Genomic DNA, 27,160 nt, shown 5'->3' with positions numbered 1-27,160 from the left:
AAATCAGGCCCATCAGGAGAATTTGCTGTTCATTTCCCACCACTGCCTCGGTGGCTTTTAAAAATCGCCAAGTGACTGAAGGACGGAAGCCTGTGATGGAGTAACAGTAACTACAGCACGTGGTGGGAAGAGTGAGAGAGTGAAGCTGGAGGTGCAGGAACACATTGGGTCAGCAATGAGAAAGTGTGGGTAAGATAATGATGATGGCAGTTAATAATGGGCGAGGGGGATGAAGCAGTTTTTTAATCAAGTCTGTGTGTGGCCCAAAAGTTATGGTGGTGCCGATGTGCAGGTTCTCATCTATCTGAGTTTGACTACACCAGGCCACCTCCTCTTCCCTTCCACATTCCCGCTTCTTCAGTTGTCAGGTTGTTTGCTGCTTGCCCTGACCTCGCATCTGTATGACTTTGTACCTTGCTATCCGTTGTTCCAACCAAATGTTGTATACTGCATTTTTGAACCTGAGATGGTCCTGCTTGTATTCATCTGATTTTCATGAGTGGTTATCTGTCACCTCCACTTTATATCCGCGCAGGAATGGTGCAGGCCTTCCATTGCATGGGTGCATTCAGAATAGTCCATATAGTCCAGCAGGTATGCAGTCGGGAAGCCGGCGGACCTTATGCCGACAGCCGGCTTCCCGACTGCTTAATCCCGGCGAGGGTTAAATGACAGGCGCCTAAATCTAGACGCCAGTCATTTTTCCGACGCCGGGAGACCGGCGCCCGACATCCCGATCGAAGGGACGCCAGGCGACGAGAGCGGACAACCGCGGGGTGGAGGATTAGGTTTAAGGTTCCCGTGGGGGGATTTAGAGTTAGGCACCCCCCCGGGAGGTTAGGGTTAGGCTAGGGGAAGGGAGGGTTAGGCACCCCCCCGGGGGACGTAGGTTTAGCCGGCGGGGAAGGGGGGGGTTAGGTTTAGGCACTGGAGGGGGGTTAAGGTTAGGCACCCCTAAGGGAGGGTTAGAAATAGGTTAGAGAATACTTACCTTCGACGATCGGGATTTCCTCCTCTGCTGGGATGCCAACCGCCAGGCAGGGGTCCGGCGGTAAATCATACCGATTACGTCCAGCATAAACAATAATAAAAGTGGCTGCAGTTCAACACATAAAAGAATAAGACTCACAGACGGCTGAAAAAGGTTTGGGTTTCTCTTGGTCTAATCTAAATGTTCAGCCCGGGCTTGGCCTCATTGAGCTACTGTTAGAACGTGTTCATAATGATCCGCAGCTTACAAACCAAGTGCCAGCTGGTTGCCAGGCCACCAGTACGCAGAGTGCAGCTGTGCGACCATACGGGATGCTGATGGCACACTCCTGTGCGATCACTCTCTCATTGGCTCATGGTGGAACAGGCAGTGAAGACTCATTGCTGGTGATTACTGCGTGTAATATCGCAGTTATTAGGTATAGTTTCATTAGGTTTCCCCTTATACTCATTTGAATATAACCTTAGATAAATTCTTAATATCTACTCGTAGGTTCTGGCAGCGTGTACATACCGGTAAACGTATATAGCTTTATGAGAAAGGCGTCTGTTATAGCTGCTCCTCTGTGCTTCCTATAGACAGGTCTGTATCAGAGATGTGGTCTGACTAGTGAGATATGCAGCAGGTATACAGTTTGTCATAGGCATTTAGTCATTTTTAGGCACCCCGGGATTTTATAACCCTTCAGCTGCAGCTGGCTGGCACCGCGCACCAATACACAGACTGCTCTTTGCTGGTATTCCAAATCCTTTCCAGTCTTGTACTTCAACAGCGGTGTCACGCTGACAGTAGGGGCTGATTCTCAGTTGGGAGTTTAGCAAAAAAAAGAAAAAAGCTATTAACTCTGTATCTGGAACAAGTCATGTTGCAATGCGAGAGGGCAAATACATTTATTTTTTACCATGCAGGGTAAATACTGTCTGCTTTTGCATATTATTTTTAAGCTGGGTACACACGTGTAGATCTATTGTTCGTTCAAACAATGACTGATATATCGGTGGTGAATCAGCGAGGAGGTACACTTGATATGTCGGTGAACGACGTTGTTCAAAGACAAATCAGGTCAGCCCTGCACCCCATCTGATGCAGATATATTGGTGAATCTGCATGTGTGTACGGATGACCAGCCAACTGCCCCCTACCCTGGCTGCAGGTACCGCAGACAAAATGAAATGCCCGCCCATTGTGATGTCTGGCCCGACCTATCAAGTGTCAGATTGGCAAGTGTGCGTAGCTTACCAAATCGGCCACTTGGCCAGCGCCACAGCCGGTCAGCGGCTAGATCGGGCAAGTGTGCGCCCAACTTCACATTGCTCCTCCCGCATCTAACTCTCTCTGCACATCTTACATCTCCCCCGCCCGCAGCGCAGCCTGGTTTTACCACAGTGCAAAGTTATTTGTTGTTTATTGCTTTGTTAGAAATTCAGAATTAGCCTCTTAATGTGGAAGTCGATTATTAAAGTTCCTAAACGGATATGAACTAAAACTAGCCAAATGACAGACATCACATACAACAATCATTTATTAGGTGAAGTATCATTACATATTTACAATAGCACGCAGTGCTGGGTATCACGCATAACATTTTATAATCACATTCATAGATGTGAAATTCTCCGTTCTTTAGTTTGAAAAGATATTACAATCCATCGACAGCCGGTTAATACTTCTAATTCCCCTACCTGACCACAGCCAGCCTTATCCTTTGATTTGCTTGGAAACAGGAAGCTTAGCATACACAGAGAAATGTTTCCCCCCCACATGATCAGTGGTTTATCTCAGATAACTTCAGTTCTAATAGCCTTCAACAGGGAGATCTTTTAAGGGGGTATCCACTTAGCGATTTAGCCAAGCGATTGCACGATAACGACATCGTTATCGTGCAATCGCTTGCAAATCGCGCATGCATCGGGCATGTTTTGGTCGGAAGCAACCAGCGATGCGCATGCCCGCTGGTCGCTTCTGACATCCGACATCGCCCATACATGCTGGTCAACCTGACGATCTCGTCAGGTTCAGCATGTGCGGGGGATGAGGAGAGTGCTGGGACTGAACGAGTGAACGTTCAGTCTAGGCACACCACTAGATATACAAAAGGAGAGCATGATTACGACATTGCAATCGTGCTCTCGTTTGTATATCTACAAGTGGATACCCCCCATTATACAAGACAGACTTCCTGGGATTTCTTATTCCAAAGACAGAGGATACCATACCGGTTTGGATGAAACCAAATTGGAATGCAAATTCGCCATGCATCCCATAGGTGGCGCTATTCAACTTATTTTAGAATTATGAAAATATAATCTGCAGAGGGAGCTTTTCATAGGCAGCAGTAACGCTATCCCTGCAGCCCAATACAAACACGGACGAGGACGCAGGCATGCACGGTGAGCTCGATAACACCACATGGGGCTGTGAGCCACATCTCTGCTGCAGACACTGAAAACTCATTTTTATTTGCAGCCGGAACTTTCTTAGCTTAGAACGAAATATAGCAACCAGAATCAATAGTAATGGGGAAGTGTTAAATAACAAGATGATAATGTTGCTGTACATGGCATATCCCAGGCTTTAATCCCCAGCAATACCATTTAAGACTATATACACCTCAAACTAGAAACATTAATGAAAACTAATGGCCATAAGCAGCGCTGTGACAGAAACCAATCGGAAGTTTGCTTTTATATATTAATTTGCTCTAGAAGAAAGACATATCTGATTGGTTGTTTGTGGTTACAGCAGGTTTTCCTATTGTCCCAGATTTCATACACCAGCGACTGCAGGGGGAACCGATAAAGCTGGATCCAGATCTCTGCGCTGATCGGCCTGTAGGTTACTTAGGTCATGCTCATCAGAGGCCTGGACAGTGGTGAAACATATCCCAGTGATGACCCTATGGGAGGGGAATTGTCCGCGGCACATGTATTAGAAGACACACAAGGGATAGGCAGGAGGTGCTACAGACACGCTCACCCTTGGAGCTCCTACTCCAGAATGAGCACAGGGGACACGTCCCTTAAAGACAGCGGAGGTGCAGGAATATCCGTGTACTACTCGGGAATGTCAATAACCAAATCATCCTCTTCATCTCCATCCAAGGGTCCCTCGTCTCCGCTCCCCTCTCCTCCGTCGCTGAACATCTGTTGGGGTACGGTGCCGAGGACGGGAGGCGGTGGGGTGTGCTTGCTTGATGAGGAAAGTGGGGGCAGGCCTGAGGATCGGGAGCTGAAGGGCAGGACACCGCCGCAGCTGGGGGAAGAGCTGAGGGCGATCTTGAGAGGTAACAGGAATTTGGGGACGGAGGGGACAGGAAGATGAGAGGCAAAAAGCATAGAGGAACAGGCGATGCAAGAGAAAGACAAAGAAACAAGAGAACATTTACTATTAAACACAGCATTATTACAGTACGTCTGTGTCAGACCACATATATACATACACACATGTATATATACATACAAACACACATACAGGTCTTCTAACACATACACTCGCAGGTACCTTGGGCTTCTTGGGCTTAACCCCGCGGTTCTTTCGGTCTCTCTTGGCTCTCTCGAGTTTGGGGGGCGTGGAGTTGGGGATGGGAGCCAGATACTCCGAGGGGAACGGGGTGTAGGGGGGTGAGCTCATCTGATGAGGGGGGAGAGGTGAAGGGGAGAAAACACAAATCATGAGATGGGATGGAGAAGATAGAATGGGGGACAGAATATCGGGAGGGGGAGGGGGAGGAGAAGGGACCATCCTGATTTTTAAAGCGGTGGCTGGGCCCCCAAGTCACAAAACCTTCCCTTACCCAGGTGATCACGTTTAAAGACTAAAGCCCGTATTCAATTTGAAGCGAAATGCCGTTTTTGTGTGTTTTGGGTGAAAACTTTTCGCCGATGACGTAATTTTCGCCTGTTTGGATTTTACTCCGTATTCAATTTGGAAGACTTTTCGCCTAGGCAGAAAGTCGATGCAATGTAGTAAGCGGAAAAGTTTCGCCTATGAATACCAGGGGGAAAAAAGTGCAGAATTGGGGTTTTGGGGTGCAAAGTTGCGGGAACCCCCGTGCAGCCTTTAGACAGTCCCCCAAAGGTAAACTGTGTCAAAAAAAATTAACAAACCACTTAAGGACACCCCAAAAAATCACTTTGAATTTGGGGACGAAAAAAAAAAAATGTTGGGGGGCAAAGTTAAAAACTAGCGAACTTGACTCTGGGGGGTCCGCAAGTATGCCCCAAGTGCTTTTTTTAATTGCAGGTGCTTGCGGCAGGTGGATTTTTCACGTTCTTTCAAACAACTTTAGCAACTTTAAAATATGCTGACCCCCATTTTCAAGTACCCCAAATTTGCTGGGATAAGTTATTTTCTGCAAAAAATACTCCTGAATACTATTCTGCATCACTTATACAAAAATGCTATTTAGCAGCTATTGAGCCCGTTTAAAAACAACAAATACCTTCAGCAAGCCAAATCGGGGGGTACCATAGAGAACCCCTATGTCAGAGCATCTTTTGGGGGGTGTCAGGCTGATTTCCCCAAATCTGACAGGACTTTACGCTTGTTTAAGTTACGCCGGGTCCCGTTTTCGCCTACTTTCAAATTGAATACGGCGAAAAGTGGGCACGTGCGGAAAGCGTTTTCTCCAAAAACAAGCGATGCAGGCGGACTTTTCGCCTCAAATTGAATATGGGCCAAATTCTGAAACAGCCTCTCCGCCCACAAATAAAAAAAAATGATATAAGTAAAGAACTATTCAATGAGGGACAGTAAACTTGGTACACAGGAAAAAGGTGCTGTAACCTCCGCCAACCAATCTGATTGAACATTTTCCTAGCAATAGTAAATAAATGATAGCAAGCATCCCCCATAGACTTTACATGTGCACCAGTTTTCAGACACATTTGGGAAAAACCGGAGATGTAGATTAGAATAACTGGCACCAGGTACAGTGGGAGCATCTTATACTCACTGCGCTGAGATATGGGCCCCCAGACGTGTGTAAGGACAGGCCTGACGAGGAGGACGGCGGCGGGAGGCTGGACCTGCAGACGGGCTCCTCTTCCTGTACAGTGAGAGGAGGTTAACACGCAGAGAACACAAGCCGCGCTGACAGATCAGTGTAGAAGAATGGCTGCACTCACCTCTTAGCAGTGGGAGTGCTGTGGTCGCGGCCCCCCTCTGTGTCACTGTTCTCTGACGACGCCGTCATGTCAGAGTCTGTATGTAAGGAAAAAAAAGAGTGTTAGCCCATAGGCCACCTTCCCTGCCATGGACCATGTTATTCTCACATGCACCCCCCTCCTCTCCTGCTAGGTCTCCACTACTCTCCCAGATTCACCTTCCTCATACCATTATCCTAATTGCCTCTGTCTAAACCCACCACCTCTCCTTCCCAGCTCAGCCCCCATTATCACCCGCTCGTTATATCGTACCTGATGAGTCATCGACGTTCTCATACTGCAGGATTCTGTCCAACAAGAAGCTGCCGGGGACAAGGGAGCAGTAGGTTACATGGAGCAGGACATATGTACGGGTGAGTCAGTGCAACGGGTGGCTGAGGGTACCCTCGTCGAAGGGTTCAGAGACTGAATTACCTTTTATCTCTGGACACTTTCAGAAGCTTCCTCTGCGCCCTCCTCAGTTCCTCCTGGAAACATTCCTGCTCCTACAGAGATGGGAGATTTGCAGGGTATTCACTATTCTTATAAGTATGTAGCGTTCCCGCTAGGCTGTTTTAGCGGGGCGCGGCGCCCTGCCCTCCTTCTGGAGGGCAAAAAGCACCCTGCCCTTAAAGCCTGCGGGAGCCGTTCTCACCCGCGGGACGCAGTGTCCCGCGGGTGGACAAACATGCGGTGATCCGGTCACCGCCGGAGAATAGATGCCGGGCACATGCGCCCGGCATCTATTCTGCCTTTCTGCAGCGCTTGGGGGCTGCCCGGCATGTCCGTAAGCGCATCTTATAGACACGCCCCCTTTTCATAACCACGCCCCCTGCCCTCTCTAGCTCCGGCGCCCTGCCTGCCGCCGGAGCTAGAGGGAACACTAAGTATGGAGCAATTTACAGAGAAACCCTACTATCTAATTAGTAAGCTGAGGATGTTGTAAAGATGGGACAAGCCGTTGTTGCAAAGTAGCGCACCTGATGCGTTTCGTTACGCAATAAGCCACAGTATCATGGTGGGTTATTCCAGAAAGTGTCAAATGTGCTGCTGTGGATCCACAGCTGGACCGATCTTTACAACCTCCCCAGCTTACTAACGATAAACGAGCACTGCAATATGGCAGAGTATCGCATTGGTTCTCCCAAGAAATCAGCTTACAACAGGACATCTCAGTCAGAACAGGACACTTACTAAATGTAACCAGTGGGTTAAATAATTAATTTCTACAAAGGCATATAAGTTGTAACACACATATGCCCTGTGCTAGGCCCCAATGAGGTTTGAAAAGAGATTGTATACATGTACTATAGTTCTAGTCTTTGCATAGATTGGTCAAATCACCTTGAGTTCAAACAAGAAATAAATTGAGAGGCCTAACTTGTACCTGTCATTACTATCAGTAGACAGTGAGCCACATTCCAGTGGAATGACCATTGTAAGCTGTGTAGAGATGCTAAGCATTATGGGCTACTCTATACAAAGGGGCTTTGAAAGAGTTTATCTCCAGACATACTAGGATACAGTTATTACTGTAATTCTTTGTCTAGTAGTATATGTTAGTGCTTACAGAGCATGTGCAAGAGGTAAGAATGGTCCATGCTACGTTGTACCTATCAGTGCTTGGTACCCAGCATGTAACGAATATGGGCTTAATATCCAGAAAGCCAACACCCTATTAGGGTATATAAATCAAGAGCTAGACAAAGGCTCTTTGGCTTGTGCATGGACCGGAGACAGCAGTACGGTGCCTGCAATGTAAATTGAACTACCTGGGCGTTATTGGAACGAGGGCTCCACAGAAGATGAAGATGAAGTACAGCTTAAGTTGAAGATGATGAATTACAGGTGTCATCTGAATACAGTCAAAAGTTGAGTATACTGTATACTTTGTATGTTAATTGTAAATAAAGTGTGTTCATTTGTACTCACTCAAATGGTCACATGTGTGTACTATTCATTTCGATCAGAACGAAACCCACTGTTATGCACTAAAGGAGAATGTTCACATATAATATACACACAACAATTCTAAGGGAGAAAGTTGTATGGGTGAACAATAAAGCCAAATTGCTACAACTTTTCAGCCAATTTAATAATTGCACCCACTGACCATAAGCATAGTTTGTCTGAAAGGAGGTCTTGGCGCGAAACTGTCACTACGCATATGAACTTTGCGTCCGTATTCAGAGCCGCATGTGCATTGTACGGGGACTTTTATTACCACTCCTCACCCTGGAGGTATAATTGCTGGGGACCCAGAACTTACGTAGATGAGAAACTTCAGCTTGCGCTTGAGATTCTTGTATTTTCTCTTGTAATCCACCTCGTCGGCCTGGCCGTTCATCCTCGCTGCCCGGGGTCTCTGCGTACACAGGAATCACATAGAGAACGTAAGTAGAGAGATTCCCATCCTCACCAACCTCATCGCCTACGAGAGAAGCGCAATACCTTTGAGGCCGCTACGCATTGGGGGAGGGGGGGGGGTGTCACTGGGAAGTTTTTAAAATTAAAACAACCACAATCGATCTGATCATCACATGACACGTCGGCCGATGCGGGCGGCAGATCCCCCGCTGTCGGACACAATTTGAGCCGCGGTACAGTGAGGGGGGTGTGGATTGAAAGATCTACCGTAAAAATGTAGGCAATGTCTGGACCAGGGGTCTTCAACCTTGGCCCTCCAGCTGCTGTGGAACTACACATCCCAGCATGTACTGCCATAGTTTTAGCATGCTGTTATATCAAAAAGGTTGCAGTGCGTGCTGGGATGTGTAGTTCCACAGCAGCCGGAGGGCCAAGGTTGAAGACTCCTGGTCTAGCTAGACACCAGATGTTAGACCATCAACAGATCGACAGGGACAAGGTCGACAAACAAAAAAATGGTCGACATGTTTCTTTCTTTTTTGTCTAAGCCTAATTGTCACCCGAACCCTCACCTAAAACAAAACATTTGTCGACCATTTATACCTATCAATCTTATATGTTGACCGTTAGTGTGTGTCGGCCTTTTGTCCCTGTCGACCTATTGACTGTCTATCTAGACATTGTCTACTTTTTTACTGTATATCTTTAGACCGGATCCCCAATGAGGGAGCACAGAAACGATCGCCTCAAAAGCAGCCTGTGGAACTACAAGTCCCGGCATGCCCTGCGGCCACGGCCTGAGACTCAGGTGGCGGTGATGGTGGCATATGCTGGAGGCTGCAGTTCCAGGGGCTTGGATCGTCGGCCGCTACCTCTGGCCTCCTTCCCCCGTGCTACGGGTCACTCTTACCGGCCGCCAGGACCGCTGCTTCTATCTGCCCCGCTTCCTGTACGTCAGCGTCACTTCCTCCCGATGGCCACAGCCATGACTAGCGGGAGGCGGCGGCGGCCATGTTACTGTAGCCGGAGTCTCGCTATGGGGGACCTCAACATCAACAAAATGGCAGCGACTATAGGGACCGGTTAGAACAGTATAGGCCGCGCTGCCAATCAAATGCTAGTGGGCGGAGTCGGGCCAATGAGAGCCGGGGGGCGGGGCACTGGGTCTCAGGAGCAGACAGGTTTAAACATGGCGGGAGATGTGGAGCGGGAGATGCGGCGATTCACCCAGGAGCTGTTCCAGAGGAGCCCCGACCTCAGGTGCGGGAGTCATAGCAACATGGCAGCGTCAGGCCGGGTGTGCAGTGACGTCACAGTGCTTGCTCCCTAGGTACGGAGCAGTTACAGCCCTACATCTAGAGAGCAAGCCCTGTGACGTCACTGTCACGCATCCTTACACATAGGAAGCGTCGGTGTGGGACTGTGTTACGTCACAGTGCGTGCTCCCTAGGTGAAGGGCTGTGTGACGTCACAGTGTGTTACCCATGTGTGATGCTGTGTGACGTCACAGTGCCTGCTCCCTACGTGTAGGGCTGTGTGATGTCACAGTGCCTGCTCCCTGTGTGATGTCACGGTGCCTGCTCCCTAGATGTAGGGCTGTGTGATGTCACGGTGCCTGCTCCCTGGGTGCAGAAGTGTGTGATGTCACAGTGTTATCCATGTGTGATGTCACAATTCCTGCTCCCTGGGTGCAGAGCTGTGTGATGTCACAATTCCTGCTACCTGGGTGCAGAGCTGTGTGATGTCACAATTCCTGCTCCCTGGGTGCAGAGCTGTGTGATGTCACAATTCCTGCTCCCTGGGTGCAGAGCTGTGTGATGTCAGTGTCTGCTCCCTGTGTGATGTCACGGTGCCTGCTCCCTAGGTGTAGGGCTGTGTGATGTCACAGTGCCTGCTCCCTAGGTGTGGGGCTGTGTGATGTCACAGTGTGTTACCTATGTGGGATACTGTGTGACGTCACAGTGCCTGCTCCCTGGGTGCAGAGCTGTGTGATGTCACAATTCTTGCTCCCTGGGTGAAGAGCTGTGTGATGTCACAATTCCTGCTCCCTGGGTGCAGAGCTGTGTGATGTCACAATTCCTGCTCCCTGTGTGATGTCACGGTGCCTGCTCCCTAGGTGCAGGGCTGTGTGATGTCAGTGTCTGCTCCCTGTGTGATGTCACAGTGTGTTACCTATGTGGGATACTGTGTGACGTCACAGTGCCTGCTCCCTAGGTGCAGAGCTGTGTGATGTCACAATTCCTGCTCCCTGGGTGCAGAGCTGTGTGATGTCACAATGCCTGCTCCCTAGGTGTAGGGCTGTGTGACGTCACGGTGCCTGCTCCCTAGGTGTAGGGCTGTGTGACGTCACGGTGCCTGCTCCATGTGTGACGTCACGGTGCCTGCTCCCTAGGCGTAGGGCTGTGTGACGTTACAGGGTGTGGGGCTGTGTGACATCACAATGTGTTACCCGTGTGTGGGGCATCACAATGCGTGATACCTGCCTGTGGGGTTTTGTGACGTCGCTGTACCCGTTTCCTGCATGTACGGCTGCGTGATTCGTGTGGAGGGTTGTGTGATATCACTGGGTGTAGTGCTGTGTGTTCAGTCAGTGTATAGTATAAGTATACACATGTGATGTCACACATTATTGGATTCTAGAATTCTAAATCCACCACACAGTCTGGCTCATGTATATTCAGCAGATTATCCGCCCCATCCCCAGGATGGTCAGGGTCATGTACAAGAGTGCTGCTAATGTGTCATGACAGGAAGACGTCATTGGCAAAGGGCATTATGTGCCAGCATTGTGCTGTTATAGTAGTAATGTGTAGCACTGGGCAGAGCAGCTGAAGTTCTGTTCACTGTAAGTGAAACCTGGGGAGCAGCTGCTTTCCTCAGAACAGGTTATCGTGTCCGGAGCGTGAGCAATAACCGCTCCTCACTCCCGGCATTGCGTGTGTGTGAGTTTAGTGGTGATGTGGTCATCGTACTTTACAATGCCCCTGAAAAACAGACAGGTGCTCGCGTGGCGTCACCTTAAAGAAAGCTACAGCCCTGAGAGCTAGTTACTAGCCGCAAGCGGTCTTGTACTGTTTCCACAGGTGCTTCTGGCGTCGTTACACGCACAGAATCCCAGATCACTGCTAATTACCGGCCCCTCAATGTCGCATAATGTCCTCTTCGGGTGTGGGTGTCCCTAGGATGGCCATATCTAGAACCACAATCCCTGCGTGGTTGCCCAGTGGTATGATGAGTAAGAGACACCACTGTTATATGCCATGGCTCAAACTGAACAGTTTAATTCTGCACCTTTTGAGGCTTAGGGGTCTATTTACTAAGCAATGTTAGGAGACAGAGTGGAAAGTGATAAGGTGCCAGCCAATCAGCTCCTAACTGTCATTTTTCAAACACAGCCTGTGAGATGACAGTTGGGAGCTGATTGGCTGGTACCTTATCACTTTTCACTCTGTCTCCTAACACTGCTTAGTAAATAGACCCCTTAGTGTCGCAATTTCCTTAATAAACGCAACACTGGGATCCATTTTGTCAGAAACCAGTCAGCTTCTCAATATATTGTTTGGAATGGGTGGAAACATGAGAACTCGGGGGAAACCCATGCAAACATGGGAAAGACTAAGGCATATAGGCACGTGCCTTGCAGCAGGCTTTTAGCAGTGCCCGAGGCTATTCAGTTGCAGCCCGCGGTAAGCCTGCAGGCTAAGCTTACCACCGATTTCTGTTCACACCCTCCTGACGTGCGAGAGGGAGCAAACGGAAACCCGCGGTAAGTAGGGTTTGCACTTACCGTGGTCGCTGCGAGCGCGATAACTCATAGTTCCTTCCGCTCACATAACTCTATAGGTTAACGCATGTAGTGTTCCCGCGGGGCGCTACATCCTGCCCGATTTGAACTCTCTGAAATGCACCCTGCCCTAATGAAACAGCCACCCCCACCTCTCGGGCTGAGCATGCCCCTTTTGTGCACCGGGAGCACTTCTATGAGAGCCGCCCTGCCCACCCGCGTTAGCCGTGGGCTTATAATTGTATAGCTCCATATGTTAGAGCTCAAGACTATCCTCCCACTGTAATTGAGTACGCCCCATAGACAATCCTGGTCAAAATCGATCCATGTCCGCAGCTCTGCGAGACAGCAATGGTAACCAAGTGCCTCTGTGCTTCCCCATCTCACAACTTGATGTCACTATATGTATGCCGTGATGTCACCATTGTGTACAGTAGATCATGTAGTAAGCTGTGATGATCTGTCGTCCCGCAGTGTCCTCTCTCACTCTATGGTGCGCTCCAAGTTCCTGGCTCACGCCAAACGGTCGTCGCTGTCCACACAGGAGCGGCAAACACTGAAGAACATTGTTGAGCAGGAGCTGCTGAAGATGCAGGTAATGGCGGTGGATGTGATAATGTCCCACTCACTCATTTCTCTGTTTGCATTGAAGTTTTAATAAACTGTAACATTAAGGTGAGCACCAGTCTCTCTCATTTCATCGGTTGTCATGACAGGTCTGAATACCCAGGAGTTCCTCAGTTTGTGCCTTATCCCCCCCCCAGGATGCCTCCAGTTCCCATATATTAAGTGTCACCTTTTATCTTATGACAGCTGTCTGCTCCTCATTCCAACATCTGAATTGCTACATACAGCGGGTAAACTGAGTATTGAACACATCAGCATTTTTCTCAGTAAATTTTCACCAAATATCAGCAACAACCCATGCAATCCACACATGCAAAGACATCGAACCATGGATGTCCATAAATTATGTGTAATAATGTGAAATGACACAGGGAAAAAGTATTGAACACCTGAAGAAAGAGAGGTGCAAAAAGGCATGGAAAGCCAAGACACCAGTTGAAATCTATCAGTAATTAGAAAGCAATCCTGCCCCTTTTCAGTGCAAATTAATATAAAATGGTTCAGTCCCAACTGACGGCCTATAAAAAGGCGTGTCATTACCAAAGTGTCACACAAGAAACATCTCATGATGGGTAAAAGCAAAGAGCTCTCTCAAGACCTTTCAAACCTTTATTGTTGCAAAACATACTGATGGCATTGGTTACAGAAGGATTTCTAAACTCCTGAATGTTCCAGTGAGGACTGTTGGGGCCATAATCCGGAAGTGGAAATAACATAATTTCACCATGAACCGGCCACGACCAGGTGCTCCTTGCAAGATTAATGACTGAAGAGTGAAAAGAATTATCAGAAGAGTTGTCCAAGAGCCAATGATCACTTGTGCAGAGCTTCAGAAAGACTTGGAATTAGCAGGTACAATTGTTTCAAAGAAATCAATAAGTAATGCATTCAACCGCTATGGTCTGTATGCACGCTCACCACGCAAGACTCCATTGCTGAAGAAAACGCATGTTGAAGCTCGTTTAAAGTTTGCTGCACAACATTTGGACAAGCCTGTGAAATACTGGGAGAATATAGTCTGGTCACATGAGACCAAATTTGGAACTCTTTGGATGCCATAATACACACCATGTTTGGAGGAGAAATAGCACTGCACATCACCCCAAAAACACCATACCAACAGTGCAGTTTGGAGGTGGGAACATCACGGTGTGGGGCTGTTTTTCAGCATACGGTACTGGCATACTTCATGTGTTGGAAGGAAGGATGAACGGAAATGTACAGAGACATTCTTGATAAAAAATCTGCTGCCATCTACCAGCAAGACCATGATCCCGAACACACAGCCAAGGACACAGTCAATTGGTTTCAGAGAAAGAAAATAAAGCTGCTAGCATGGAACGGCCAATCACCTGACTTGAATCCAGTTGAAAATCTATGGAAAGAACTAAAGATTAGAGTTCATAGAAGAGGCCACGGAACCTTCAAGATTTGAAGACTGTTTGTGTGGAAGAATGAGCCAAAACCACACCTGAGCAATGTATGCGACTAGTTTCTCCATACAGGAGGCGCCATGAAGCTGTCATTACCAACAAAGGCTTTTATACGAAGTATTAAATAGATTTCAGTAAGCGTGTTCAATACTTTTTCCCTGTGTTATTTCACATTATTACACATAACTTAACTTAATTTATGGACATCTATGGTTTGATGTCTTTGCTTGTGTGGATTGCATGGGTTGTTGCTGACATTTGGTGAAAATTTCATTACAATAGCCCCATTACAAATATATTTACTGAGAAAAATGTCGTTGTGTTCAATACTTATTTTACCTGCTGTATATATTAGACTAAATATAGTACTATATAATGTTAGTAAATGTTACCAGATTATATATACAGTGCATCCAGAAAGTATTCACAACGCTTCACTTTTTCCACATTTTGTTATGTTACAGCCTTATTCAAAAATTTAATAAATTCATTTTTGTCCTCAAAATTCTACACACAAAACCCCATAATGACAACGTGTAACAAGTTTTTTTTTGAGATTTTTGCAAATTTAATAAAAAAAAAAAAAAAACTCTTATGCTGGGCATACACTATACAATTATCTGTCCAATCTGGCTGGCTGGATTGAAAACCTGGTAATGTATGGATGTATGGGAGCAAATGACAATCGTCCATTGGCTCACAAACACTGGAAAATAGCCAAAAATGGTCGTTCAGAGACTTGGTTAAAACACACGAATTTAACCAATTTGAACAATTTTTTTTGTCCGTTTTTCCAGGGTTTAAAACCATATGATCGACTGTCATTTGCTCCCATACATTACCAGGTTTTCATTCCAACCAGCCTGATTGGACAGAGATCTGACAGATAATTGTATAGTGTATGCCCAGCATAAGAAATCACATGTACATAAGTATTCACGGCCTTTGCCATGAAGCTCAAAATTGAGCTCAGGTGCATCCTGTTTCCACTGATCATCCTTGAGATGTTCCTACAGCTTAATTGGAGTCCACCTGTGGTATATTCAGATGTTTGGACATGATTTTGAAAGGCATACACCTGTCTATATAAGGTACCGCACTTGACAGTGCATGTCAGAGCACAAACCAAGCATGAAGTCCAAGGAATTGTCTGTAGACCTCCGAGACAGGATTGTCTCGAAGCACAAATCTGGGGAAGGGTACAGAAAAATATATGCTGCTTTGAAGGTCCCAATGAGCACAGTGGCCTCCATCATCCGTAAATGGAGAAAGTTCGGAACCACCAGGACTTTTCCTAGAGTTGGCTGGCCGTCTAAACTGAGCGATCGTGGGAGAAGGGCCCTAGTCAGGCAGGTGACCAAGAACCCGATAGTCACTCTGTCAGAGCTACAGCATCCCTCTGTGGAGAGAGGAGAACCTTCCAGAAGGAAATCCTTCTCTGCAGCAAACCACCAATCAGGCCTGTATGGTAGAGTGGCCAGACGGAAGCCACTCCTTAGTAAAAAAAAAAAAAAAAAAAGCACGTGGCAGTACACCTGGAGTTTGCCAAAATGCACCTGAAGGACTCTCAGACCATGAGAAACAAAGATTGAACTCTTTGGCGTGAATGCCAGGCGTTCTGTTTGGAGGAAACCAGGCACCGCTCATCACCAGGCCAATACCATCCCTACAGTGAAGCATGGTGGTGGCAGCATCATGCTGTGGGGATGTTTTTCAGCGGCAGGAACTGGGAGACTAGTCAGGATAGAGGGAAAGATGAATGCAGCAATGTACAGAGACATCCTGGATAAAAAACCTGCTCCAGAGCGCTCTTGACCTCAGACTGGGGCGACGGTTCATCGTTCAGCAGGACAACGACCCTAAGCACACAACCAAGATATAAAAGGAGTGGCTTCAGGACAACTCTGTGAATGTCCTTGAGTGGCCCAGCAGAGCCCAGACTTGAATCCGATTGAACATCTCTGGAGAGATCTGAAAATGGCTGTGCACCGACGCTTCCCATCCAACCTGATGGAGCTTGAGAGGTGCTGCAAAGAGGAATGGGCGCAACTGCCCAAAGATAGGTGTGCCAAGCTTGTGGCATCATATTCAAAAAGACTTGAGGCTGTAATTGCTGCCAAAGGTGCATCAACAAAGTATTGAGCAAAGGCTGTGAATACTTATGTACATGTGATTTCTTAGGGGTTTTTTTTTTTTATTAAATTTGCAAAAATCGTAAAAAAACAAAAAAAACTTACTCGTCATTATGGGGTATTTGTGTGTGTGTGTGTGTGTAGAATTTTGAGGGCAAAAATGAATTTATTCCATTTTAAGACTGTAACATAACACAATGTGGAAAAAGTGAAGCGTTGTGAATACTTTCCAGATGCACCAGTATATACAGTTATTTTACAGAGCTTAGTTTACTTGTATAGCGTGTGTGTGTAAATAAAGAAAAATTTACAAACATTATTTCATGCATGCACACTGTGTATAATAGATCGATTATCCTACACACACGCATGCATGAAAGAGGTTCTCCAAATTGTTAAATAACACAATTTATTAAATGTATAATCGCAACATGTATAAAATATGAATTAAATTATTCAAATATGAAAATATAGCAATCGGGATGTAGTTAGCAGATCGGCGGACGGCATGCCCACCCGCTCTAAATCCTGCTGGTGGAAGTCCGACGCGGGGCTTAAAATATGCGTACCGACGCCAGAATACAGACGCCCACCCGGGGACGTCTTCGCTGTTAGCCGGGTGGGGGGAGTGTTGGGTTTAGGCAGCATAGTGGGGTTAGGTTTTGGTGGGGGTGGTTTGGGTTAGGCACTAAGGGGAGAGGTTTAGGCACAAAGGGGGGAGACTTAGGTTTAGGCACTAACTGGGAGGGTGCGGGGTGGGGAGGGTTAGGCTACAAGAAGGGAGAGTTGGGGGAGAAGGGGAATACCGGCCATCAGGATGCCGCTGTCGGTATTTTGACATGAGGCATCCCGACTGCCGGTATTGCATACCGATTCCATAGCAAACAGCTAGAATCTGCAAACATTGGTCTCTTATGTGCTTGCACAGTGTCTGTGTGTGTAAAATGAGTTTGCACTGAATGTATAAGGGAGTGCAGTGTGAAGAGCTGACAGTGTCACTTGGCAGACACTGGACCTGATTTGCTACCGATTGAAATAGCGATTACGCAGTCTCCCTGCGATAATATGCAAATCCATTGCGATCGCTTTGCCATCGCAGTATAACCTAAGGACGCCCCCCTTACCTTGCACACATCCGTAATGTTTAGCAAGACTGCAAAACCATTGGTAACAGTGAGTACCATCGCAGTCTTATGCACACTTACACAGGCTCTGACCTTACTCAGGAAATGCTAACCTCAGTACACTGAGTCCTCAGGCTGCGTACGGCATCGAAGTGGCTAATTTATGCACGCCCCTGCAACAGCGCTCAAACGCCCTGGCACGCCTGCGTTTCACCGACCACCTCCCACAAACTGCACCGCCTGTCAATCTGTGATGGGTCTGCATAGTCACTGTGAACGCAGCCTCATGGCCCCTGAGATCCGGCTCTAGAAGGGAAGGCGATGCAGAGCAGGTGTGAGTTGGCAGGGCGTAGGTAGCAGGTGTGAGTTGGCAGGGTGTAGGAGGCAGGTGTGGGAAGGCGATGCAGAGCAGGTGTGAGTTGGCAGGGCGTAGGTAGCAGGTGTGAGTTGGCAGGGTGTAGGTAGCTGGTGTGAGAAGGCGATGCAGAGCAGGTGTGAGTTGGCAGGGCGTAGGTAGCAGGTGTGAGTTGGCAGGGTGTAGGAGGCAGGTGTGGGAAGGCGATGCAGAGCAGGTGTGAGTTGGCAGGGCGTAGGTAGCAGGTATGAGTTGGCAGGGTGTAGGTAGCTGGTGTGAGAAGGCGATGCAGAGCAGGTGTGAGTTGGCAGGGCGTAGGTAGCAGGTGTGAGTTGGCAGGGTGTAGGTAGCAGGTGTGAGAAGGCGCTGCAGAGCAGGTGTGAGTTGGCAGGGCGTAGGAGGCAGGTGTGGGAAGGAGCTGCAGAGCAGGTGTGAGTTGGCAGGGCGTCGGTAACCGGTTGTGAGAAGGTGTGGCAGAGTGGATGTGAGTTGGCAGGTCAGGCAGTGAGGTGCGGCAGTGTAGGTGTGAGGTGCAGCAGTGTAGGTGTGAGTTGGCAGGTGTGAGGTGCGGCAGTGTAGGTGTGAGTTGGCAGGGCAGGTGTGAGTTGGCAGGGCGTAGGTAGCAGGTGTGAGGTGCGGCAGTGTAGGTGTGAGTTGGCAGGGCGTAGGTGGCAGGTGTGAGTTGGCAGGGCATATGTGTGAGGTGTGGCAGTGTAGGTGTGAGTTGGCAGGGCGTAGGTGGCAGGTGTGAGATTGGTAGTGTATGGCATGTATAATGTTTGCGGATATGTTTATTTGGATATGTGCTGTTCATTTGGTAGCTCAGGATCCCAATTCCCTGTGTGTGTTGCATGTAGGAGCTCACGTTTCCCTGCATGGGATATGCTTGCGTGTTTCCTTTGGAAGCTCATGTTCTAAGCATGATCCCCCATTTCCTGCATGGGATGTGTGCGTGTGTTTCATGTAGGAGCTCATGTTATGATAAGCATGTTCCTCGTTCCCTGCATGGCATGTGTGCGTGTGCTTCCTGTATGTTATGATAAGCATGTTCCTCGTTCCCTGCATGGCATGTGTGCGTGTGCTTCCTGTATGTTAGGATAAGAATGTTCCTCGTTCCCTGCGTGGAATCCTGTCTGTGCTGACTGTAGCCTCCTGTTTTCCTGTCCCCAGCTCCTGATAATGGCAGTAATGATTGTTATTATCCTAGATGTCGGGAAGCCACAACCAGCCTGTAATTAGCGCTTATTGCACAGGACACTGCGGGTAATGCACTCCTGCAGCAGCTCAGGGAACATTACCAGCTTGTGGGTTTTTTTTTTTTAAATTCGCGCTGGTAAGTGACCGATGACCTGATATATGAGCCTATTCCCAGTGTGTACAGTCACCTCCTATTCCTACAGCCATAGTGGGCCCCTTTCCCTGGTGAGTTTACTTGGGGCGATGGTCGGTATGTTTCATACATGTACTCCAGAATAATCCAATGCTATTTAAATACTGTAGCTAGTGTGGTTTGTACAACATGAAAACAATGTATCCTTTTACTTGTCTTTCCAAATGTACATGGTGCATTCACACCGTCAGATTTTCCTTTCAGATTTGTACAATAACAATTTTAAAAATCGTTCATATCTGAAGAAAATCTGACATGTGTCCCTGCAACGATGAAGGATGCGCGTTCCCGATTGTCAGATAACGATATCTGACATTTGATGTGTTTGCAGTCAGACTCTGTCGATTTTCATTCGTTTTAATACTGTCAAAAATCGTTCGTAGTTCATGAAATCGTTGATAAAATCGTTCGTCTGACAGATCTGACCGTGTGTATGCACCATAAGACACAATCTATTATATTGTCCAAAATGAATCTTGCACTGTAGCTCTATTTAATACCGTAATACCTGCCCACCCCACTACACTGCTGAACCCCCACATTTTTATGCCTGATAAAACGGCTGTGACCGCAGTGATTTGAGCTGCTGTGACATCAGTGGCCCTTTCCCATCATGCACACAGTGTATTTCTGCTGAGCAGGTCTGCAAGCCTGTCACCACCCCGCGGGTATGGCATTCTACAGAAGAGGGATAAAATAGAGCAACCTGGGCACTCCAGCTGCTGTAGAACTACACATTCCAGCATGCCCTGACACCGTTTTTGCTGTTAGGGCATGCTGAAACTGTTCTACAGCAGCTGAGGGGTCACAGGTTGCCTACCCCTAATATAGCAGGAAAGAGAGGAAGATCCTCGGCACTGCAGGAGGGTATAGCCACAATCTTGGTTATAACCTGTGCTGTGACCAGACTGTCCCTTACACTCAGCTATACTGTGTTCTGGGCCTGTCCTGATTATTGCCTCAGCTAATATAATGATCAATCTTTTACTCGTGCAGTGAGCTATATTATAAAGTAGGGATGACCAAAAGAGAGGGACAAGTAAAAATGTATATAAATAGTACATTTATATTTATGGCATAAAATAACCATACAACTACTGTCCTGGATAAACAAATTGCATTACGTTTTTCTCTAGTGCAGACAATAGTGAATAAAAAAATTATTATTATTTTTTTTTTAAATAAGTATTGTAAGACCAAATGTAAAACGGTATCACGTGATAATCTAGGACTTAATTGTTATACCTAAAAATAAGGCATAAAAATCTCCCTCAAGTTGCCATGCGTTTCAAGGTATCCAGCTGCTTCCTCAGTGAACTGTTCATCCTACTGTGTCGGGACCGCTGATTGCGCTGGCGCTTACTGTGTCGGGACCGCTGATTGCGCTGGCGCTTACTGTGTCGTGGCCGCTGATTGCGCTGGCGCTTACTGTGTCGTGGCCGCTGATTGCGCTGGCGCTTACTGTGTGCTGGCCGCGCTGGCGCTGAGTTGTGGCCGCGCTAGCGCTTACTGTGTTGTGGCTGCTGGCGCTTACTGTGTTGTGGCCGCTGATTGCGCTGGCGCTTACTGTGTTGTGGCCGCTGATTGCGCTGGCGCTTGCTGTGTTGTGGCCGCGCTGGCGCTTGCTGTGTTGTGGCCGCGCTGGCGCTTGCTGTGTTGTGGCCGCGCTGGCGCTTGCTGTGTTGTGGCCGCGCTGGCGCTTGCTGTGTTGTGGCCGCGCTGGCGCTTGCTGTGTTGTGGCCGCGCTGGCGCTTGCTGTGTTGTGGCCGCTGGCGCTTACTGTGTTGTGGCCGCTGATTGCGCTGGCGCTTACTGTGTGCTGGCCGTGCTGGCGCTGTGTTGTGGCCGCGCTAGCGCTTACTGTGTTGTGGCCGCTGATTGCGCTGGCGCTTACTGTGTTGTGGCCGCGCTGGCGCTTACTGTGTTGTGGCCGCGCTGGCGCTTACTGTGTTGTGGCCGCTGATCAGATTGCCACTTACTGTTATACAGGAGGAAGATGCCAGCGATGATGAGCCCTTGATCACTAAAGTGCAGAAGAGGGGACGCCCTGAAAGTGGTGACGATGTGCTGGGGAACAAGCAGCCCCCTGGGAAGAGAAGGAAACCACTTGACGGTGAGCACGACTGGGTGTCTTATAAGTATGAGATGGAAAGTCTATAGGTTTGGGGCGAGCCCAGTCCCAGTGGCGATTACTGGCTTTGGCCATGCCGGTTATTTTTGGTAATGCAACTGCCCAATATTGCCACATAAATGGCCTTAAAATGACAGCGATGCCCGATTTTTAATAAGCTTATTGGTTTTAATTAATGGACTTCTTGGTAAATGCACTGAGAAAATGGCCTTGGTGGGCCTGTCTGTCTGGGCCATCTCTAAGCAGCACTAGCCGGCCCCAGTGATGTCCTTAGAGAGGATGGCGACCGCTATGGATAGATGTGGGAGGGAGAGAGGGTCTGGCTGGAGCTGGGACAACTGTTCACTCAAGGACGCTCTCTCTTTCAGGCAGTCAGTCAGAAGAGGATTCTGGGATTGAACAGAAGGATTCCAAGAGACTGTCTGGAAGTTCCCCAGAAGCTCTAACATCTAAGACTGACAAAAAAGGGAGAGTGCAAGAGACTGCCAGCAAGAAAGGAGTGCGAGCACAGGAGAAAGTAGAGATCACACCCAGAAAAGGCAAAGAGACTGGCGGTGACAGAAAAGAGACCCCACGGGCACATGTTAGACGGCCACAGAAAGGGAAAGATGCAGACAGTGATGTTGAAGAGACAGACTCTCCCACAGAGACAGACAGTGATACTGGAGGTTCTGCAAACAAAAAGACTGTCCCACACAAGCGCCTGGCAATAAAAGGGACAACCGGAAAGCTAAAGACTGCAGTAGAATCCAGCGGGAGCGAGGAGGACGAGAGCGCTACGCAGAAGAGCGCACAGCACTCAGAATCCGACAGTGAGGAAGAAGTAGCCGACACCAGGCAGACCAATATACAAAAAAAGAGAAAAGTGAGTGTCGGCAGCAGCCGGGTCCAAGCTGGAAAGAAGACCGCAGCCAGGCAAAATGTTCAGCCACATGGCACCAAGACCACAAAGGGATCTCGGAAGAGGAAGACGCATAGCGAAAGCGATTCGAGCAATGAGAGCGATGTGGACGAGTCGGAGAAAGAGTCTCCGAAGAGCAAGGGGGGGAAAGTCAAGAGAGCGCTCGAGAAGCACAAAGAGACGGACACGGAGAGCGAGCCAGAAGTCAAAGGAAAGGGCAAGCCAGATAAAGACAGCGAGAGTGACGAGGAGGACAGGAATTCAGTAAATGGAGACAGTGATGAGGAGGAAGATCGGGCAGTAAAGACCAAACCAAAGAAAGACTCTGAGAAAGAGGAGGAGAACCATACGACAAAGAAAGGCAGCGACAGTGATTTGGAAGACGGGAATTCGGTGAAGAAAGACAGCGACAGTGATTTAGAAGACGGGAATTCGGTGAAGAAAGACAGCGACAGTGAAGAAGAACAAAGTGGCGTGAAGACTGTGCCAAAGAAGGGGGATAGCAGCGGTAGCGAGGAGGAAGGGAGCGATGGCGGCAGTGTGTCAAGTAAAGACAGTGATGGCGAGGAAGTGGAGCGCACGGCGAAAGGTAAGAAAGCGGCAAAGCCAAACGGCAAACACAATGGCGTAAAGAAACCCAAGAAAACACCAGGTGAGCGTAAAGGGGCCGGTGGCAAAGGCGGAATGGACAAAAAAGCCACTCGGGACAGCGATTCCCAGGATGGCGACAGTGAGGAGGAAGGCGAAACAGTCAAGGGAGCTCAAGGAAAAGATGGAGGGGAGAGTGACTCCTCCGAGAATTCGGAATCCAGCAAAAAAGAGACGAGTGAGAAGAAGCAGAGCAAGGTGAGGTGTGGGACATTAGCGGGAGACCCGTTCTATCCAAACCACCATCATGAACCTCTTTCTCTACTGTTCTCAGCTCACCTCCAAGGAAGACCACCCCAGCATCGTCCGGCTGAAGAGATACATCCTGACCTGCGGTGCTCGCAGGAACTACAAGAAGCTGTTCCAGAACTGCCGCTCGGTGAAATCTATGGTGCAGGTCCTGAAGAATGAGCTGGATGAGTTGGGGGTAAAAGGTGAGAGGCGGGTGATCTCCGGTCACCAGTGGCGTCTGCGCGCTTCCCATTGGTCAGGTTAAGCAGAGAGCCTAGAGGGCTGATTCTCTGAGTCTGAGCATCGGCACAAATGGCGAAGTTTTGCCTACAGCGCATATGCAGATTGAAATTTGCACATGTCCGTCCTATGCCGAGTCGGTCGGATCTTTGCCGGATCTGTCTTTCTGTAAAATTGGCGTATCGGACGGGAACTGCGCGGCGACAAAGGTAATTGGACGGAACTGTTCAGTTTTGTGGGAGTGTCGCCTGTATCTAAAACTCCGCGCAATTCTAAGTCTCGCAGGCCGCGAGGGGAAAGTCCGTTTCTGACGGATCTTTTGCACCTAGCATGGGGTTGGTGCCAGTGCCGGTACGAATGATGGCGGTTGCAGCATTTGGACAGCGCGGCTTCCTACTAGCAGACGCACGGATTCTTACATTAGCTTAAAGTAGTGTAAATCTGGCTTACGCAGCTACCTGCTAATACAGCCACTTGGCGTGCGCCTTAGAATCGGCCATTAGGAGAGTAGGAGACGGGCTGTATACATGCACAGAGGGTGGTGGGTGATACGGAGAGGACTAAAAACATTCTGACCTTTATCACAGGAAACCCCAGCCTGGAGAAATGCCGCGTCGTGCGACTGAAGAGGGAGGAGGCAGCAGAGCTGGCAGAGTTGGACACCAACAATATCTTACCGACAGCCGGTGAGTTCATCCAGGAAGGTGACGGTTACACCATACTCTCTGCGCTCTTACCTTCTCTAGATTCAGTATGTTACAATAAGGGGCATATTCGATCGACCACGGGACTTACCAAGGAACTTTTAGTAGCCGGGTTAAGTACCCAGACCTATTCAATTACTGTCCGCTTTAAGTGCACCCTCTGGGTTTACTGCGCACGGTAACTGCATAGCTCCAGGAACTTAACCTGGAATCTGTGTCTTATCACGCTAATGGGCGGCATCCACTAGATGATTTTATCCCTGTCCAACCTCTTAACGATTTTCCCTTGGAGTTTCCCCTGAAATTTGATCTTCCACTCTGAACAATGTGCAAAAGATCTAACGATAAACTATGTTGTTTGAATCTGTGATTGAGAGCTTTCAGCTATAGTGGGCAGATAGTGGTTCATCGTTTGATCGTTCAGCGTGAACGATGTGTAAACGATTTGTAAGCAATCAAGTGAAATTGACCTGCATGTTCAGTCGATGGAGGAGACGATCAAACGACCAGCGGGAGCGCACATCGTTAGAAACAATTACTGCACGATTTGCAAACGATGTTTGAACGATTATCGAACGATTTTATCATTATCGTTTAACTTTATCGTCTAGTGGATGCCCCCCATAACCACGGGTCTTATTGTGGGATATAATTGAATAGGTCTAGCTGCTAAAAGCCCGCGGTGAGTCCCACTGCTAAATGAATATGGCCCTAATATTAAGAGCTTACTGCTTTGTGCTTGAATCTACCATATAAAAGGGAAGCAGTCAGAAGCCGATGGACGGAATCCCGACTGTCTAATCCCAGCAAGGGCTAAATGACAGGCGTCAAAATCCCGACGCCTGTCATTTTACCTACGCCGGGAGGTTAGTGTTAGCCACCCCCCGGGAGACTTAGGTTTAGGCAGCGGGAAAGGGGGGATTAGGATTAGGTACTTTAGAAGAGGGGATTAGGGTTAGGCACTGGGGGAGGGTAGGTTAGATTTAGGCACCCTTAAGGGAGGGTTAGGGGGGGGAGGTTAGGTTAGTTTATACTTACTTTAGTGCAGTCGGGATTTTTACCCATGTCGGTCTGCCGCTGTCGGCATTTGCGGCCGGCTGGTAAATCATACCGAACCCATATAAAGACCATATCAATCCTAAATGCTCTCTAGAGCAGCTTCTATTCTGTTCTGTCTCCGAGCGGTCAGTGATGTGACGTGTCCACCGATCACTAAGCATCAGGAATAGCGAAACTCCGTTACTTGGTGCCTATACGTACTCTGCCATGGCAAGCAGACACTTTCTTTCATAATAGTGCATTGCCTGCTGCCGCCTTGTGTCCGTCCAACAACGTGCAAAAGCATAAACATTGATGCACATTGGGCAGTCGCGCAGCATGCAAATCGAGTCTGACCAGCTTACAAACACTGCAGCTCCCCTGACATGCAACGAGCTCTCGTGCTGCGAAGGAGAACACAATGGCCAATTATGCATGCCCACATAACAGCGTTTAACCTGTCAGGCACACCTGCGCTTTACATACAGTGGGGGCAGCCATGTTGTTACTAGAGAATGAATCCAGTCGCTGGGAACCAGTAACCTTATTCTGAGCCTCTGTGATGTCACTGGATCCTCACAGATAGGGGGCCTGCTGCCTCCCTGTGTGCAGATGACAGGAGGGGGGTACGGTAACCTATATGTGACTGTGCTGGGCCATATCCAGCTATTGGATGCTGAGAGTTGTACTAGCTCAGAAATTACCTTTTCATTGGCTCATTAAAAGGAAAATTTGCCTCCCTCTCTCTCTCTCCTCTGCAGGACGCCCTCGGCGCCGTAATACCTGGAACCCGTATAAAACCTCCCCGTCCCGCGACACCTCCCCGTCTGCCTACCGCAAGGATGTGGCCTCTGATTCCGAAGGTGAGGAAGGTCCCCCCCGCAAGAAGAGGCCAATGGACTGGTCCTGCCTGAAGGGCATCATAAGCGACGATGGGGACAGTGAATGAAGAGTTAACACATCGGCTTTCCTGTCTCCCCCCATAGTGTGGGGAGGGGGAATGGACCATGAAGGCGACAGTCACTGCACATATAGATGTAATTATCCCCGCTTGGCTGCTGCATTCTTACTGGCTGGTATTTACGGCAATCTTTCAGGGATGTAGCGCCCTCTTGTGATGCTTCTTCTAAATGCTACTGTGGCCATGGATAGAATATCATAAATACACTGATGAACACTCTTTAACCAACCATCATAAAACACCCATCCGCCTTGCAGGAACTAGTAATATCCCTGTATGCCTCATACCTCAGTAATATCACTAGTGACCACCTCCACGGACCATCTATGATCAGGTCTCATTACTGCCATCCCCTACCCTTTTTTTTTTGCCAAGGCCATATAGGGGGCATTTCAATTCAACGCAATGTGCCGCCAGGCATTGCCGCGATCCCCGTTTGTGCACAAGAGCCATATATACGGTAGGGCCAACATTGCAAATTGTACCTCGCACTTCTATTATGTGCACAAGGTTATAAAATGTTTAGTCCCCGTCTCTCGTCACTCTATTCGTACGCTCCCGTTACTGACTCTCCAACTTGTTTTCCCACTAACACTCTTCGGGCAAAATTTACTAAGCGGCGGTTTCTATTTTATTCTAAACCCCGAGGATTTGGTTTTGCAGCAGTTTCTAAATGACAGCCCTGTTATATTCTGTTGGATGGCAGTTTTGCAGCGGTTTCGGCCTTAGTAATCTGCAGATAGCAAAACCGCCGCCAAACCACAGTCAAAACACAAATTAGAACAGAATATAACAGGGCTGCCATTTAGAAACTGCTGCAAAACGAAACCCCCGGGGTTTAGAATAGAATAGAAACCGCCGTCAAACCACCGCTCAGTAAATTTTGCCCTTCCTCTCTATCTTGTTTCTCTCGCAGTGTTTTCGTCTTTGTGTATAAAATCCATTTTATCCACTGTTGG

At 48.3% G+C, this 27,160-nt stretch overlaps 2 protein-coding genes across 2 annotated transcripts; one reads left to right on the top strand and one right to left on the bottom strand.

The window, feature by feature from the left end:
- Window positions 1-2,495: 2,495 nt before the first annotated feature.
- INO80E (INO80 complex subunit E) lies at window positions 2,496-9,561 on the bottom strand. The gene is given in 9 exon segments (XM_088457462.1): window positions 2,496-4,266; window positions 4,493-4,621; window positions 5,946-6,010; window positions 6,013-6,038; window positions 6,118-6,193; window positions 6,409-6,458; window positions 6,571-6,641; window positions 8,405-8,500; window positions 9,413-9,561. Coding segments are annotated over 8 exon segments (717 nt in total). The 5' UTR covers window positions 8,483-8,500; window positions 9,413-9,561; the 3' UTR covers window positions 2,496-4,044.
- A 68-nt stretch (window positions 9,562-9,629) lies between these two features.
- Window positions 9,630-27,015, top strand: HIRIP3 (HIRA interacting protein 3). The gene is made up of 7 exons (XM_088457457.1): window positions 9,630-9,762; window positions 12,761-12,881; window positions 21,337-21,460; window positions 21,847-23,225; window positions 23,302-23,461; window positions 24,086-24,184; window positions 26,002-27,015. The coding sequence occupies exons 1-7, from the start codon at window positions 9,641-9,643 to the stop codon at window positions 26,187-26,189; spliced, it is 2,193 nt and encodes a 730-aa protein (XP_088313583.1). The 5' UTR covers window positions 9,630-9,640; the 3' UTR covers window positions 26,190-27,015.
- The last annotated feature ends 145 nt before the right edge of the window (window positions 27,016-27,160 follow it).

Source organism: Taudactylus pleione, unplaced genomic scaffold, assembly GCF_031769625.1.
Source record: "Taudactylus pleione unplaced genomic scaffold, aTauple2 ptg000762l, whole genome shotgun sequence".
NCBI lineage: Eukaryota > Metazoa > Chordata > Amphibia > Anura > Myobatrachidae > Taudactylus > Taudactylus pleione.
Note: the sequence above shows the minus strand (reverse complement) of the source record. Positions and strands in the feature narration are given on the sequence as shown.